The sequence below is a fragment of the Dipodomys spectabilis genome, unplaced genomic scaffold (assembly GCF_019054845.1).
Source record: "Dipodomys spectabilis isolate Male_0828 unplaced genomic scaffold, ASM1905484v1 ptg000173l, whole genome shotgun sequence".
Lineage (NCBI taxonomy): Eukaryota > Metazoa > Chordata > Mammalia > Rodentia > Heteromyidae > Dipodomys > Dipodomys spectabilis.
The window spans coordinates 6,398,018-6,416,315 of record NW_024870850.1 but is presented as its reverse complement, the minus strand read 5'-3'; the positions used below and the strand labels follow the sequence as shown (position 1 = coordinate 6,416,315).

The window sequence follows — 18,298 nt, the reverse complement described above, 5'->3', positions numbered from 1 at the left end:
GTGTTTCCATGTGAGTATTCATTGATATCTATGGAAAGACTTTTCCCTAAAATGTCACTCCTAAATTACCTAAATTTTGTTAGGGGAGTATACAACAAAATATTTATTGCTCATAAAATGTAATAGCTTAGTTTCTGTTATCTTCTCATTTTATCTTATCTGCCTTTGGGAGTATAAAGGGAGGCACAGAAATGAAGGGACCAAGAGTGAACAAATGCAGCAATGGTGCTCACTAGACACAATATTTTAAATGAACTATCCAACTCGTGAGTGGGGATGGTAGGGCGAAGGAAGAGGTAACATGTTCCAGACAGAAATGTACTCATTAAGGAACTCATGTAACTGTAACCCTTCTGTACCTCACTTTTACAAAAACAACAAAAAAATTTTTAAAAGAAAAAAATTAATATTCGCATTATTTCTACATTTTAGAAACTATCCAGGCAAGCTTGTATTTGTTTTTCCAGAGACTACATGGTAAATACATAAAGACCTATTCTAGAAAATCCTTTTAGTTGTGTCTCAAGTAAACAACTCTCTTTGGGAGTTAGGAGGATGGAGAGAATTAAAAATTCCTCCTCTACAATTACCTAATCTTGCTGCAATGTAATCATTTCACATGACAAAAACCTAGTATTTTTGCTCAGAGGAAAGAAAATATATTAGCTTGTATCAGAATATGGTCTAAGGACAAATGTCTACTTCAAACTTTGTAGATGACACGTGACATTAGCTGAGAGAGGGTTGGCATCTAACTTGTTAAGATCATTATTGCAACACTTTAAAATTCTGTGCCTGTTTGCATTGAATACAAGAAATAATTCCTATATATTATGTTGGAGAGGGAGTCCTATGATTTCTAGCAATTTATTTTCATTTTTACTATTAATTGATGCATATGTTTCCCCTTAAGAAGTGCATTCTTATCAGACACATCATTAGTTTGTGAAATATACTACCGTGACTCTGAGTTCAAGTCTTTGGACTAGCATAATTGCCCTTGTATTCTTGTTAGATAATAAACATGTAAGTATTTTTTCAATCTAGGAATATGAAACAGAGGTAATGCAAAGAGATGTAGAATGTGGAATTATGGAATCATGGGATGATGCTAAAATTAAAATGGTAAAATATATTATATAAAATGATATAATGTTTCAGTGGTTGTAATTTCTGCCATTCTCATCCTCTCTTCAACTTCATAATCCTTTGAAGTGCTTGGGATATAGATTAAATACAAAGAGCTCGGAAATTTAGGGGATCTAGAACCAATACAGGCGAGTGTGCAGATGCTGGGGCTTGAACTCAGCATCTGGGCACTTCCCAAATCTTTTTTACACAAGGCAGTGCCCTGCCCCTTTAGCCAGTGCTCCATTTCTGGCTTTTTGCTGGCTAATTGGAGATAAGAATCTCAGGGATTTTCCTGCCCAGGCTGACTTGAACCTTGGTCCTCAGAATTCAGTCTCCTAAACAGCCAAGATTCCAGACATGAGTCACTGGTGCTCAGTAGAAAGAAAATTTTGAATCAGATTTCAAGTACCACAAAGAAACCTAAGAGCATAAACTCACAAATCCTCAAAAGTGCCTGTTTTTTTTTTTTTTTTTTTTTTACTGGTATCCTCTCAACCAGCTGCCTACTGTCATGCATGTTCTAATTTCTAGAGTCCTCCACACATCCATGCCTCTGCACTTACAAGGCGAAGTTCTTTCTCTTTTTAGCCAAGACTGAGTAGTGCAGCTCCAAGGCCCCTCCCAAGCCTGGTGCCCAGGCTTCAGCCTGTGTCCTCAGGATGGGAAGACAGTGACATCAGATCCTGCTGATGCTGGTAAACGAATAGGCAGACACAGAACCAACTGTTCTGGAGACACTAAACTGGAGGACTGAGAAGACAGAGTCATTACTGACTTTTATGGCCTTGGAGTCACAATGCCCAGAGCTCATCATTAGCCAACCCACAGATATTATCAGGCCAACTCTCAAAGGACTGTCAGACATGGATAATGAACAAACTGATTTGCTGAATTGTAACTGCTTTGTACAACTACTTAAAGATAATAGAAGCCAGGCACTGGTGGCTCATGCCTGTAATCCTAGCTATTCAGGAGGTTGAGATCTGAGGATCGTGTTTCAAAGCCAGCCGGGGCAGGAAAGTCCACGAAACTCTTATCTCCAATAAACTACCAGAAAACCGGAAGTGGTGCTGTGGCTCAAGTGGTAGAGCACTCACCTTGAGCTGAAGAGCTGAGGGACAATGCCCAGGCCCAGAGTTCAAGCCGCATGGTCCACAAAAAAAAAGATAATAGAAATATAATTTTTCTTTAAAAGTTCAGGGGTTGGAGACATGACTCAAGTAGTAGATGTCAGATAATGAGCTAAAGTTTGAGATACCAAGTTCAAGTCCTGGTCTCAGACACACACACACACACACACACACACACACACACACACACACACACACACACACACACACACACACACACACACACACACACACACACACACACACACAGAGTTAGTTCATAGATATATTTATTTTCCTTTTTACTTTGTTTATTGCAAAGATGATGTCCAGAGGGCTTACAGTTACCTAAATCAGGTATTAAGCATATTTCTTTTTTAACAGTGTCACCCCTCCTTTTTTTTCTCAGTCTGCTGAATTGGTTCACCCTTTGTTCATGGATACATTTCTGTCCTATAAAATGTTTTATGGGGAATCTACAGAAATATTTTATCAAACAGACTCACTATCTAGAGAACTGCTGCCTATTCTATTATTATTTTGTATTTTTATAAGATTGGGTTTTCATTATTTATTGAAATTGGAATAGACAAAATGTGCTCAGAATTGTTACAACATCAGCAAACACAAAATGTAAATATTAAATTAAAAAATTAATTGGAAAAGAAGTGGAGAAAGAGAGAATGTGCACAATAGGCTTTAGATGCTGCATCAATTCAGGTTAAGATTTGTGTTTTATGTACTCCTCTGATTACAACTGATCTCTCTCTCTCTTTCTCTCTTTCTTGGTTTCTGCTTCTTTCTTTTTTCTTTTTTTTATCAGTTGTGGGGCTTGAACTCAGGGACTGCATGCCTTTTTGTGCTCGAGGGTAGTGCTCTACTACTTGAGCCACAGTGCCACTTCTTGTTTTTTAGTGGTTATTTTGAAAGAAGTATCTCATGAGGACTTTTCTGCCTGGTCTGTGTTATTTCTTACTGGTCCACTCAGTCTTTTACTTCCACTTTTCTCAAAGTAAAATATATACCACAAAACAAGAGAATGTTATACACTATGAAGTGACATTCATTACATTTGTATTATGAAAGTAAAAAAAAAAAGACTTCTCCAGAAACATCTTTTTTTGCCAAACAGAATCTTTATTTTTCACTCAAACACATTTGATTTTTATGATATTGATCCAGACGGATTGCATTCATCACTGACATGTTGAATTGAAACCCCTTTGTACAACTACTTAAATAAAAATTAATAGATAAATTTCCTTTCTTCTTCCTTCCATGAAACCATGACAACCAACTTTCCACTATGTATAGTGGTGACAAATTAAATACATGAGAATACAAAAGACAACCATGACTGCATTCACACATGTACATATGTGAAAATGGATCCAGGTAAACTGAGGGAATTATGGGGTTGGAGGGACAAGGAAGAATAGTGTAATGAGTGACACTGATCAAGATGTGTAGATCCCATAAATGATATGATAAATTGAATCCTTCTGTGCAACTATTTAAAGAGAATACAATTTTTGAAAAGGGGAAAGAAAGAAATTACCAAAGAAAGTGATTCAAGTGGTGAGCTTTACCTGACCCCGTGTCTGAACTTTTTTTAGCTCAAGGCTGGCACTCCATCACATGAGCCATAGCTGCACTTCTAGCTTTTTGGACACTTAATTGGAGATAAGAATCTTACTGACTTTCTCAAGCACATAAGGGATTCCATTTTTAGAACTTTATGTGTATATTTTTGTTCTGTGTTAGAAGCCAACTTCTTCCTTTCCTCTTGTGGGAAGCATAAAGCTTCTCAGACTCTAACTCCCTCCATTGCCATATGCTTAGTGGATGCGTTCAGTATTAGAGGGACCTTGGATCTGTTTCAGCATGTTCTATTAGTGTGCACATAAGCCTCGCACAGCCATGCTTATTCCTGTACTGCTCACCACATCTGAGTAATGGGAACAGTGTAGATGCTCTTCAATGGACAATGGACAAAGAAATGTGGTTTGCATATGCAATGGAATAATACTAATCCATGAAGAAGAATGGACCTGCAAAAAGTTATGTGAAGTGAACTAAGTCAGCCCAGAGAGAAGAAGGTTGTATGCTTTCTCTCATAGGTGGAAGTGAGTTCCACTTTATAAATATACATGTAAAGATATTCAGGGTCATAGGCACATATGCACAAATGTATTGACTCAAAGATAGAATACATAGGAGAGGATTCTAATGGTGTAGTTCCCTCAAACAATGAACTTACTGTCTATGAAAATGAATATCAGGAAGCTGGAACTTGAAGTGTTGGGGATGGGAATGAAACCAAGAAGAGGAGGGGAAATGGATGAACAAAACAAGGGTGGTAGAGAATGTAATCAAAATATTTAATGAATATAGATGAAAATGAAACTAGGAAAATTAAAGGGATGGGTAGGATTGGGAGAGATGAGGGAAAATGATGAAAGAGGCGACATTAATCAACATTTTTGTACCCCTAAAGTGAATTATTGTACCCATTTGTACCTCGACATAAAGGCAATATGATTATTCAAAAAAGAGTGTGGCAAAAATAAATTCTCAAAGAAGCTACTACTCAAGTAATAAGTGGGCTAAAAACGTAAAGACTTCACAGAGGAATTAAGACTGGCCAATAGACATATGAAATAATGTTCAACATCTCTGGCCTGAAAAGAAATGCAAATCTAAACAACATTGAGATTCCACTTCATCTCAATTAGATGACCATTATCAAGAAAACTAAAAATTATAGATTCTGGCAGGGATGTGGCCAAAGGGAAAATTTCCTACACTGTTGGTGGGAATGTAAACTTGCTCAAATATTCTGGAAAACTATGGAGATTCCTCAAAAGGCTAAACAGAGAGTTTCCCTGTGATCCAGCCATCCCACTCCTAGGCATTTATCCAACTGACCACAAACAATACCCCACTAAATCCACCAGTCCAACCATGTTCATTGCAGCATCATTTACCTATCCAAGATATGAAATCATCCCAGATACCACAGAGTAGACGAATGGCTCAAGAAAATGTGGTACATATATACAATGCAATTCTATGCTTCCAACAGAAAGAATGATATTGTATAATTCATAAAGAAATATAAAGACTTGGAAAAATTATATTAAGCAAAGTAAGCCAGACACCAAGATAAACAGGTTTTGTAGTTTCCCTCATTTGTTGTAACTAGAATGTATCTATAAATCTACAAAAGACAAAAGACAAAAAATAGACTTAGACATGATAAATTATACATAACTCTAAACATTCATACAGTGAGACCAAAGAATAGTCTTAATGGAGGATCACAACAGCTCTACAGCTATATGCATATGATCATATAAAACAATATAAAACATATAAAACAAATGAACTACAAAAATGTAAACAAGATATTTTTTGTTATTTTGGTTTTTCTCTCCTGTGTTGCTGTTTTGTTTTTTGTCTTATATGTAAGTTTACCTGTTTGGGGAAGGTAAGGGTGGGCATAGAAATGGAAGGACAAAGGGTGAACAAATGGAGCAGTGATACTCACTAGACACTAAGTTGAAAATGAACAATACAACTTGTTGGGGGGATGGAGGGAAAAACTGGGACAAACAAGGGAAGGGGTGACACTGTTCAAAAGGATACATATTCATTACCTGACATGTAACTGTAGCCCCTCTGTATATCACCTTTACAATAAAAATAAAACTATGCATTTTAAGAAATAGTATACTTTTTAGAAATATTCTCCTTCTTACATGTAATACATATACTTGAAATAGAAAACATTATGTTTATATTATATTTAAGAGTGATTTATTCATTGTTTACTTACTATATTGGTTTGATTCACATATTTTCTTAATGTGGATTATATGTAAATCCAAATAAAACTAATCTACATTTATTCTTTAAAATAAGTGTGGGGTGGTCTCTGTGCTGATATCTAAGGTCAATTTTATGCTGAGGTCCTTGATTTAAACCTTAAAATTAATCCTCAAAAAATATTCCACAGAGAATTCACAGAAGAATCATCTAAACCCAGAACATACAATATTTATTTGGAATGTAATTTTGAATGCCAATGAACTTAATATCCAGATTAAAAGACATTCTCAACTCTTTGCCCTTATTGTTTTGTAATTTCAGGGCTTGTAATGTCAAGATTTTTCTTTGAAATCATGGAATGGTGTTTGGTGGTGTGAAGGAAGTGTTAGAATAAATGTTTATATAAATAATAAAATAAAGTTTGAATAAATTACACTTTCAAGTTGAAATCATGATGTTTCTGAAGATGTATTATGTGGATAATTAGAGAACAATTTGAATTTATTAAAAGTTACTCCAGTTTGTAAATACTACATAAGGTCTTTGTAAAGTAGATGGCTTCTGACCATACAATAAGTGTAAATGGTGGAAGTTCAAGTGTATGAATCTTCTGGATAAACAAAGAATCTTAAACCTATCATGGGTTTTCTTTTGGGTCCTCTCAGCTCTCAGTTTGAAATGTCCACAGAGACTTGGTCCAATAATATGCACAATTTGGCTAATTGTGAGCTGTGGGCATTAATCCTCCAAAGTCATATAGAAGTCAAGGATGAGCCTGTTCTTCCTGCCCTACACTCTACTATCTCTAGGACCCTGGTCCTATGTCTCTCTCCTCATCGTTGGCATCTACTAGCTCTGCTCCTATGGTGTCTTCACTTCCATCTTGAGGATAAAGGCTGAGCTTCTCCTGAGTTCCAGGTCTGGGGTCCTTGGATCTGTCCAACTGGGTCATGTCTGAAGAGAGAAGCAGCTCAAGCGAGTGAGTACTGAGGGTAGATGGTGAAGGACCTTGAAAATGTCTTCTCTGGATCATGAGGACAGGTTAACTGAGAGGCGGTGGCGGCTGCTGCTGCTGCTGCTGCTGATAATGTCAGTTAAAGGGCCGCCACACAACAATGAGCCACTGTTGACAGATTGCTCTGTATCCATCTTTGAGCTCAATTTTATAGGTCATTCTTTCTCATTTCATATACCTCACCTTCCTCCATGTATTTGTGTGTGTGTGTGTGTCTGTATACTTGCATGCACGCGTGTGCTGGTGTCAGGGCTTGAACTCAGGGACTTGGAGCTGTTCTTGAAGTATTTATAGCTCCACTTCCTGTTTTTGTTTTTGTTTTTGGTAGTTCATTGAAGGTAAGAGTCTCATGGACATTCCTGCTCAGGCTCATGCCACTGGTGTCTGCAATGTATACTTTTAAAAAGTAGGTTGATTTTGTTTTCTGCTATTCATTTGATCAAACTGCAGCTTAGCTGATCAAGGAGCATCCTCTCCTACTTATACCACACTTTACTCAATTTGTGTATAGATGAACATGACCCTGTATATGTATTCATGTATGTTGATAAATGATCTAACTTCCATGTATGAAAGAACACGAGTGCCCTTTGTCTCTGAGCCTTATTTATTTCACTCAACACCACATTTCAATTTCTCTGCAAAATACATATTACCAGAATAGGCAAGTCCAGAGGGACCAGAGGTAGATTTGTGTCTGCCTTAGGTTGGAGTAAAATAAGGAGTGACTGCTCATGGGTCCGGGTTTCTTTTCAGTGTGGTAAAAATCAACTATGCTAATAGTTGCCTTACTGTGAATGTATTAAATATGACAGAACTGTACACATTAAAATGATTCCTCAATGAAGATGTTCTAAAAGCAAGACAAGAGTGGGTTGAATTTTCATGTGATCATGCTCTAAATGACCTTTATATTTTTGGCTTTCTAACAATGCTGTTCACCATTGAGACAGATATGTAGACAAAGAGTTGGGGAATAAGGCATCTCTGAGTGAGAAGATATTAGAAGTGGGGGATTGCCCCACTTTGAGAAATATTTGAGAAATATTTCTAAGTACACTGGACCTTAAGTACCAACATTCAAACATATAAATACTTGAATTCCAAATATACAGTTAAGCATTCCTGGACATGCATTTTATTTTTCTAATGAGATTTCTTCTTTTAGCAGTTGCCCAAGTGATACTGAAGCACAAAATCTAACCACAGTCTCAGAGTTCCATCTCCTGGGCCTCTCAGATGACCCTAAATTACAGCCAGTCCTCTTTGGGCTGTTTCTGTCCATGTACTTGATCGCCATGCTCGGAAATCTGCTCATCATCCTGGTGGTCAGCTCTGATCGACACCTCCACACCCCCATGTACTTCTTCCTCTCCATCCTCTCCTTGGCTGACATTGGCTTCACTTCTACCACTGTTCCCATCATGCTGGTGGACATCCAGACTCAAAGCACAGCCATCTCCTATGCAGGCTGCCTCACACAGATGTCTCTTTTCCTCTTTTTTGGTTGTATGGATGACATGCTTCTGACCATGATGGCCTACGACCGCTTTGTGGCCATCTGTCACCCCCTACACTACCCAGTCCGCATGAACCCTCGCTTCTGTCGGATCTTAGTATTGGTGTCTGTTTTCTTCAGTCTTTTGGACTCCCAGTTGCACAATTCAATCATCTTACAATTTGCCTGTTTTAAAAGTGTGGAAATTCCAAATTACTTCTGTGATGCTTCTCAAATATTTAAGCTCTCCTGTTCTGATACCTTTAGAAATAACTTACTCATATATTTAATTAGTGTCATATTGGGATTTGTTCCTGTTTCAGGGATCCTTCTCTCTTACTACAAAATCATCTCTTCCATCCTGAAGATCCCATCGCAAAGTGGGAGGCACAAAGCCTTCTCCACGTGCGGCGCTCACCTGTCGGTGGTTTGCTTTTTTTATGGAACATTGCTTGGTGCTTACTGTGGTTCCACTGTATTTCATTGTTCCAGGAAACTTGTGGTGGCCTCGGTGATGTACACGGTGGTCAGCCCCATGCTGAACCCCTTCATATATAGCCTGAGGAACAGGGACATCGCCAGAAGCCTGAAGAGGCTGCACAGTAGGATCATCAAAACTCAGGGCTTGGAGTAGCTACTGAAGAACTGTAGGTATGACATTTAACGAAATGGAAGAACTAGGGATATCCTTGCTTCCTCTTCCATGTGGAAATTTTGAAGACTAATTAGTTAATCAATTTTCTATTGAATTTCCTATTTACATTGTGGTTGAGAGGTTTAGGATGTTGGAGACTGAGTATTTACAGACAGATGCAAAGTTTCAATTCTCGAGAATAAAAGGTTTTTTTTTTTGGGGTCCGGTCATGGGGCCTGAACTCTGGGCCTGGGCGCTGTCCCTCAGCTCTTCAGCTCAAGGCTAGCGCTCTACCACTTGAGCCACAGCGCCACTTCTGGCTTTTTTCTTTTTGCTTATGTGGTGTTGAGGAATCGAACCCAGGGCCTCTGGCATGCAAGGCATGTGCTTTACCACTGAGTCACCTTCCCAGCCCCGAGAATAAAAGGTTTTGCTACAGATGGGTGCCCAAAAATCTCAATGCAATTAACAAAACAGAATGTGTTTTTTGAAAGGGTTACAATGGTACTTTAGACTGCAGAAATTTCCCCACAAGGAACAATGATAGAAAAGGGAAGGCTTGAATGGAATGAATTTGACCTTTGAGTTTCTTCTTGAGTATATGGAGAGTCCAAACAAAATCTGGGTATCTTCTATGTTTTATTCTTCTTCTTGAAACACATATGGATATTCCGAGAGATTAGGGTATAAAACCTATTGGGGTAGTTATGAGGTCTCTGCATCATAGTAGCTAGTAGGCCTTGTCCTGCTCCTTAATTTTTAATGACTCCATTTCTTTTTTTTATTGTGAAAATACTATACAAATAGGTTACAAATACATGAGCAAGATAATGAGTACATTTCTTATCAAGCATTGTAGCCTCCTCCTTTGTTTCCCCTTCCCATCCTCCCCCACCATCCCCACACCCAATCCTCCTCCCTGCCGGCCCCCCCCCCCCACCAAAGTTGTAAAGTTTGTTTTTTACATAATGACTTGTACATCTCATTGTTGCAATGGGTCCACCTGTATCCCTATTTAAATGATTTGTTTTTCCTCTTCCCCTCCACAAATTATACCGATATCAAATACAGTGAAAGCAAGGGTTATACTGTGGGGGAGAGACATACAAAGAAACACAGAAGTAATCTTATAAATGTGTTAGAAACAACCGCATGAAAGAAAAAAAAAACATTTGAATATATATCTTAGGGTTCATTTCCCTAACATCACCTTCTCTGACCTTTTATGCTTGACTCAGACATATACTAGATATTGCAAATAAGGGAAACCATGGGACCTATGTTTCTTTGGGCCTGGCTTACTTCACTTAATATAATTTTTTCCAAGCCTTTCCATTTCATAACAAATGGGGCAATGTCATTCTTTCTGATGGAGGCATAGAATTCCATTGTGTATATATACCACATTTTCTTGATCCATTCATCTACTGAGGGGCAGCTGGGTTGGTTCCATATCTTAGCTATAGTAAATAATGCTGCAATAAACATAGTTGTGCTGGTAGCTTTAGTGTGGTCTTGTTTGTAAACATTTGGCTAAATGCCCAAAAGTGGGATTGCTGGGTCACAGGGGAGCTCTATTAGAGTAATGACGCCATTTCTGCTGGGGCCACAGACAAGTATTTCATGCCTGTAGGAAGGGATGGGTGGATGGAGGAAGGTCCATTCAAGGTCATTTCTTATCATGAAGAAAAACTCAAGACTTAAGTAAACAGTTGGGAGGATAATAATATGAAAAGCTTCAATTTTGAGAACTGGAAAAAAATATATATATACCCACACACACACATATATATGTACATACACACACACATATGTCTGTTATAGTGCTTGAACTCAGGGCCTGAGCCTGTCCCTGAGCTCTTCTACTCAAAGCTAGTACTCTAGCACTTGAGCCACAGCTCTACTTCTGACTTTTTCCTGGTTAGTTGGAGATCAGAGTCTCACAGACTTTCCTGTCTGGGCTGGCTTGAACCATGAATTTCAGATCTCAGTCACCTCAGTAGCTAGGAGTGTAGGTGTGAGCCTATGAGCATAATGACTTGAAATATTTTAATGGGTCATCCTAGGATTCTTGGAATTAATATTCAACATGTTGCTGGCCTCCCCCCAATAGTTCTACCTCTTGTAGTCCACTCAACCTTAGCAGCAGAAAATAGGTGTCTTCTGATAGACAATTTCCTGAATGCCACAGAGAGATTGGGATTGTGATGGTACAGATATTGGTGAGGAAGACAACCCATCCAGAGCCATTAGCTGGAGATTTCTACTGGACAAGATCCCAAGTGTTCTGCACTGTTTTCCCCAAGTATAAGCTCCTACACTGCTGTTATCATAAAAAAGAAAAATGACCACATGCTTGTATAATGAATATGTTTGGGGTAAGAAGTACAGAGGGGGACTGGGAAGGTGGCTCAGTGGTAGAGCACTTGCCTTGCATGCCTGAGGCCCTGGGTTCGATTCCTCAACACCACATAAACAAAAACAAAAACAAGCTGTAAGTGGTGCTGTGGCTCAAGTGGTAGAGTGCTAGCCTTGAGCTGAAGAGCTGAGGGACAGCGCCCAGGCCCAGAGTTCAGGCCCCATGACCGGACCCTCCCCCCCCCCCCAAAAAAAAAAAAGAAGTACAGAGGCAATTGAGTTGGACTGGCTGATTTCTGGTGGAGAACCTCTTTTTAAAAAATTTGTTTTGTTTTTGGTGCCGGTTCTAGGTTCTTTCCCTGAACTTTTTTTCTGCTTTCAAGGCTAGCACTCTACCACTTTAACCACAGCTCTACTTTGTGTTTTTTGGTGGTTCATTGGAGATGAGTCCCATGAACTTTCATGACTGGGCTGGTTTTGAACCAGGAGCCTCAGATCTCAGCCTCCTGAGTAGCTAGGATTACAGGCATGAGTCTCCGATTCCTGGCCGAGATGCAGAGCCTCTTAAAAGGGTTATCTCTGCATTGTGTCTTTCCTATATATGTATACAATATACTTCCCCTAAATCCAGTCTCCTCTTCTTTTTCCACTAACTTCCCCTTCTTAAAAAATAATTTCAACAATTTCATTCTTTCTCCTCCCTCCCTTCTTCCCTCCCTTCTTTCCTTCCTTCCTTCCTTCCTTCCTTCCTTCCTTCCTTCCTTCCTTCCTTCCTTCCTTCCTTCCTTCCTTCCTTCCTTCCTTCCTCCCACCTCCTCCTCCTTCCTTCCTTGCTTTCTTCCTTTTCCTTCTTTCCTTCCTTCCTTCCTTCCTTCCTTCCTTCCTTCCTTCCTTCCTTCCTTCCTTCCTTCCTTCCTTCCTTCCTTCCTTCCTTCCTTCCTTCTCCTGATCTATTTCTTTGGTGCTGGTCCTGGGGCTTGAACTCAAGGGCTGAGTACTGTCCCTGACCATTTTTTACTCAAGGCTAGTGCTCTATCTCTTGGGCCACAGCTCCACTTCCAGCTTTTTGGTAGTTAATTACAGGTAAAACTCTCATGGACTTTCCTGCCTGGGCTGGCTTTGAATGATGATCCTCAGATCTCAATCTCCCAAGTAGCTAGGATTACAGGCATGAGCCACTGCGACTGGCTTCATTGTCTCTTTTCATACATATATATCAAGTAATTCAAGAGTGTTCACCCTTATTCATCCTCTCCCTTCACCTTCTCTCTATCCACTGGATCTCACTCCTATAGGAACCCGTTTTACTTTTCTGCCATTCTCAATGCCACCATAATCTGTTTTGATTTCTTGACGTGTGTGTGTGTGTGTGTGTGTGTGTGTGTGTGTGTGCGCACGCGCGTGTGTGTGTTCGTGGCTCTTATTTATACAAGGTGCATTCTCTATGATATTTCCCACATGCTTATGCATTTTAATTGGCTTGACCTCTCCCATTGTTCTCTCTTCCCAGGTACCCTCTATCCACTGCAACATTATTTTTTTTATTGAAAAGGTGATGAGCAAGGTGGTTACAGTTACATAAGTAAGGCAATGGGTACATTTGTTTTTAATCATTGTTACCCAATCCCTCATTATCTCCTGCTTACTCCTCCTTAATCTTTTCCTCCCAAGTTGTAATGTTCATATCCAATATAGTATCAAGTGAGTATCAATGTTGCTTTGGTTCATCCATTGTCCTGCTGTTCCTGTGATTCCATTTCCCTTCCATATATTGCCTAATCTTTTTAAAATATATTTTTATTGTAAATATACTGTTACATTACATGAGAAAGGTAATGAGTACATTTCCTATTGAGCATTGTTATCCCTCCCTTATGTTTCCCCTACATCCCTTCCCTCCGACCTCCCTGACTCCTCCTTTCCCCCCTAAATTGTAAAGTTTGTTTTCAAAATAGTGTCTTGTACATTTCATTGCTGCAATAGGTCAACCTGTATCCTTATTTCAGCATTTTGTTATTTCCCTTCCCCGGCCCAAATTAGAAATATGTATATATATATACAAAATTCAGGGCACAGAATCAAACACAAGGTACAAAAAAATAAGAGAAATGTATTTGTATCACATTTTCTTGATCCATTCATCTACTGAGGGGCATCTGTGTTGGTTCCATATCTTAGCTATGGTGAATAGTGCTGCAATGAACATAGTTGGGCTGTAGCTTTAGTATGGCCTTTTTTGTGGTCATTTGGATAAATTCCAAGAAGTGAGATTGCTGGGTCATAGGGAAGATCTATGTTTAGTCTTTTGAGGAACCTCCACACTGCTTTGCAACATTCTTTAATCTAGCCTTTGTGGACAAACCTCCAAAATAACACAAGGGATTCCATCATCAGAAACTCATTTGCATTTTCTCATTCTCTGGGATATTTCTCACTTATTATAAAATTATTTTTTCCTTCATTCTGAGACTGCTTATTCTCAGGAGGGAAGTGTAAATTCTCTCCACCTGGATATCACACTAATCAACCATTTATTTAGTTTGTGGAGAAGGGGTGAGAAGGCATTTTGGCTCCACTTTACCACGCTTGGTCAGGAAAAGCACAATGGTTTTAGGAAGATCAATTGTGGTGACTCCCATGCTTAATCCATCTCTTTATATAAATTTGTCCAAAACTATCAATGTGTTGGAGACATTTGGACCACCCTAGGGGGCTCCAAATAAGACTCAGGTCCTGTACTCGGGACCTGAGGGATTTATTTAAAATGTAGTCCTGGCCCAGCATTAGTGGCTCACCCATATAATCCTAGTCACCCAGGAGGCTGAGATCTGAGGATCTCAGATTGAAGCCAGCCCAGGCAGGAAAGTCTGTGAGACTCTTATCACCAATTAACCAGCAAAAAGCCTAACCTTGTGTGAAAAAAATTAGGGAAGTGCCCAGATGCTGAGTTCAAGCCCCAGCATCTGCACACTCAACTGTATTGGTTCTAGGTCCCCTAAATTTCTGAGCTCTTTCTATTTAATCTATATTCCAAACACTCCAAAGGATTATGAAGTTTAGGAGAGGGTGAGAATGGCAGAAATTACAATCTGTGAAATGCTACTATGTCATTATTTATAATATGATATATTGTACCATGATAGTGTTAGCATCATGCCATGATTCTATAATCCAGCTCTGAGCTCTGCATTCTATGTCTTTCTGCATTTCCTCTGTGTCTGATTCCCAGAGTTAAAGAATACCCACATGAATATTATCTAAGAAAACTGAAAGGGCAATTTTTTTGTTCTAATCCTAAGACTTTGGACACAAGATCTAGATAGGATATTTCAAAAAAGCAGTGATGTATTTGATAATAATTCACCTTTTAATGGGAAAACATATGCACCAATTAGTAGTAAAATTGAAAATCAATTGCTGGAAATCATAGCATTCACTCTTCAAAATGATATGTAGGAATTCTCACTTATGTTCAATACAAGTAGGCACAGAATTTTAAAGTGTTGCAATAATAAATGTAACAAGTTAGATGAAAACCCTCTCTCAACTAATGTTATGTGTTATCTACAAGGTTTGAAGTAGACATTTATCCTTAGACAGCTTGCTAATATAACCTAGTAAGTTTTTCTTTGTAAATTTTTTCTGTGAGCAAAAATACAAGGTTTATAGCATGTTAAATGATTACATTGAAGCAAGATTAGATAATTGTAGAAGCGGAATTTTTTAATTCTCTTCCACCTCTTAACTCCCAAAAAAGAATTGTTACTTAAGAGACACAACCGAAAGGATTTTCTAGAATAGAGTTTTATGTATTTACCATCTGTTCTCTCAAAAAACAAATACAAGCTGGCTTAGATATTTCTCAAAATGTAGAAGTAATGTACATATTAATTTTTCTTTAGATTTTTGTATTGCCTTTATGAAGGTGATAGAGAGAGAGGCTACTGTTACATGAGTCAAGTAATATGTACATTTCTTTTTGGAATGTGTTGCCCCTTCCCTCACTCACAAGTTGTATAGTTCATTTAAAACATAGGGTCTAGTCAGTACCATTGGTGCATTTGTTCACTCTGTCCCTTCATTTCTGTCCCTTTACACTCCCAAAGACAAATAAATGAGCAAATAAGATAAATGAAAAGACAACAAAAATGAAGCTACTGCATTTTATGAGCAATACCTATTTTGCTGTATACTGCCCTGACAGAATTTAGGTAATTTGAGAGTAACATTTTAGGAAAACGTCTTTCTGTAGACATAAATGAATACTGACATAGAAATACTGATAAGAATATTTAAACACAGAAATATTACAATACTCTCTTTAGTGATGTAAAGAAAAATGGAATCATGTAGAGAAAAGAATCATATTTTGTATGCAGTTTTTAAAGACATCTGTAAATCATATCTGATATAAATATGATCAGACCTTAAATAATTCTTTTATATTTTTGTTAGTATCATTTATATAAAACAGTGTGATTAATTAAACAAAGCCATATATAGGAGCTGTTTACTAACTAAATTTAAGCTATACAAATAAACTGTGAGGCAACAATTCACTACTTAAAGGACAGAAATAAGAAAGCACAGAATATGGAAAACTGCTAGAAGATAATTGACATAGCATAATATTTTCTGATTAATCATAAACTTTACTGTTCAGGTAATGCTATTGTACCTTATGGAGTGCTTATAAAAGCCCCAACTGATGAATATTTGCATTCATTTTAAAAGAAAATAAAGAACATTTGATTGATCCTGAATTTCCTTCCATTAGAATAATTTTATTTTTGCTCTAAAGGATTGGGTATGACTGTTTTGCTCCTGTGTGTACATATACCAGTCCTGGGCTTTGTACTACAGGCTTGAGCACTGTCCTTGAGTTTTTCCTCCTCAAGTTTGGTGCCCACCTACTTGAGCCAAAGCTCCACTCCTGTGTTTTGTGATTAATTGTAGTTAAGAGTCTATGGACTTTCTTGTCCTGGATGTTTTCAAACCATGATCCTCAGAGCTCAGGTTCCTAAGAAGCTAGGATTACAGGTGTGAGCCACCAATACCCAACTTCTTATACTCTTTTCTGAAGAGAGTAGAATGCATTTCAGCATGATCATGGACTTGTAAACATTTACATTTTTCACATTTTAATAAGTTTTTTATTGTGAAAATACTGTACAGAGGAGTTACAATCACATGAGCAAGGTAATGAGTACATTTCTTCTCAAGCATTGTTGCCTCCTCCTTTTTCTCCTACCATCCCTTCCCTCCTATCTCCACAACTACAACCCCCCCACCCTAAATTGTAAAGTTTGTTTTGCGACCTAGCATCTTGAACATCTCATTGTTGCAATGGGTTAACCTGTATCCCTATTTAAACAATTTGTTTTTTCCCTTCCCCTCTCCAAATTATACCAGCATCAAATACAGTGAAAATAGGGGTTATACCATGGGGAAGGGACATACAAAGCAACAAAAAAATCTTTGCCTCCTAATTTTGTGTATTTCTAAAGTAGAAGCAAATAGAGTTGGAGAGCTGGACAATCAAGACAGCCACTTCTAGAGATTTAGGAAATGAAACCATGGAGAATGATTTCAGGAGGCTTGGTAACAGGTGCTAATTATAGCTTCCAATACTTGAACTCAATATACACATAGCCTTTGTTGTTTGTTTAATTTTTCTCAAATATTTTCTTATTTCAATAGGTGTCCAAGCAACATAGAGACACACAATCTTACCCCAGTCTCAGAACTCCATCTCTTGAGTCTCTCTGAGAATCAGGAACTGCAGCCCATCCTCTTTGGTCTGTTTCTGTTCCTGTATCTGGTCACTGTGCCTGGAAATCTGCTCATCATTCTGGCTGTCAGCTCTGACCCACACCTCCACACCCCCATATACTTCTTCCTCTCCATCCTCTCCTTGGCTGACATTGGCTTCATCTCCACCATTGTCCCCAAGATGCTGGTGGACATCCAGACTCACAGCAGAGCCATCTCCTACGTGGGCTGTCTGATTCAGATGTCTGTTTATATTCTGTTTGGAAGTATGGATGATATGCTTTGACTGTGATGGCTTATGATAGGTTGTGGCCATCTGTCAACCCCTACAATACCATCATTATGAACCCTCACCTGTGAGGCTTCTTAGTGTTGGTGTCTTTTGTGGCTACTATTTTGGACTCCCTGGTGCACACTTTATTTGTCTTACAATTCCCAGTTTCAAAGATGTGGATGTTTCCAATTTCTTCTGTGACCCTTCTCATATTCTTAATCTTGTCTGTTATGACAAATTCCACAGCAACACTCTGAAGTATTTTTCTGGTGTTCTATTTGGTTTTGTTCCAATCTCAGGCATCATGTTTTCTTACTATAGAATTATTTCCTCCATTCTGAGAATCTCCTCTTCAGAGGGAAGGTGCAAAGCCTTCTCCACCTGTGGCTCTCACTTGTCCATTGTGTGCTTGTTTTATGGAACGAGTATAGCCAGTTAACTTGGATAAGCTGTGTCAGAAGCTCCTGGAAAGGTGCTGGTGGCCTCTGTGATGTACACAGTGATCACCCTTATGCTGAATCCCTTTATTTATAGCCTGAGGAATAAGGACATTCAAAGGGCCCTGAGGAGGCTCCACAGCTGGGCAATGTAGTCTCAGAACTGTAGACTTAATGCTTAAATGGATCATGGAGAAAATAAAACACACAAAAATAAAGAACTTGGACTATAAAATTGC

At 38.5% G+C, this 18,298-nt stretch overlaps 1 protein-coding gene and 1 pseudogene across 1 annotated transcript; both read left to right on the top strand.

Annotated features, from left to right (window-relative positions):
* Positions 1-7,021: 7,021 nt before the first annotated feature.
* On the top strand, positions 7,022-9,218 carry LOC122119971 (olfactory receptor 7E24-like). The gene is made up of 2 exons (XM_042694012.1): positions 7,022-7,050; positions 8,258-9,218. Exons 1-2 carry the CDS (start codon positions 7,022-7,024, stop codon positions 9,216-9,218), a joined length of 990 nt encoding a protein of 329 aa, XP_042549946.1.
* Positions 9,219-17,152: 7,934 nt separating this feature from the next.
* Positions 17,153-18,061, top strand: LOC122119970 (annotated as a pseudogene).
* Positions 18,062-18,298: the final 237 nt, after the last annotated feature.

What these genes read in the sequence shown, in the direction of transcription:
- LOC122119971 (XM_042694012.1), top strand. Translation starts at nt 7,022, where the DNA reads ATGTCTGAAGAGAGAAGCAGCTCAAGCGA. An exon ending in GAGAGAAGCAGCTCAAGCGA is followed by an intron (nt 7,051 to 8,257) that starts GTGAGTACTGAG and finishes TTCTTTTAGCAG; the next exon opens with TTGCCCAAGTGATACTGAAG.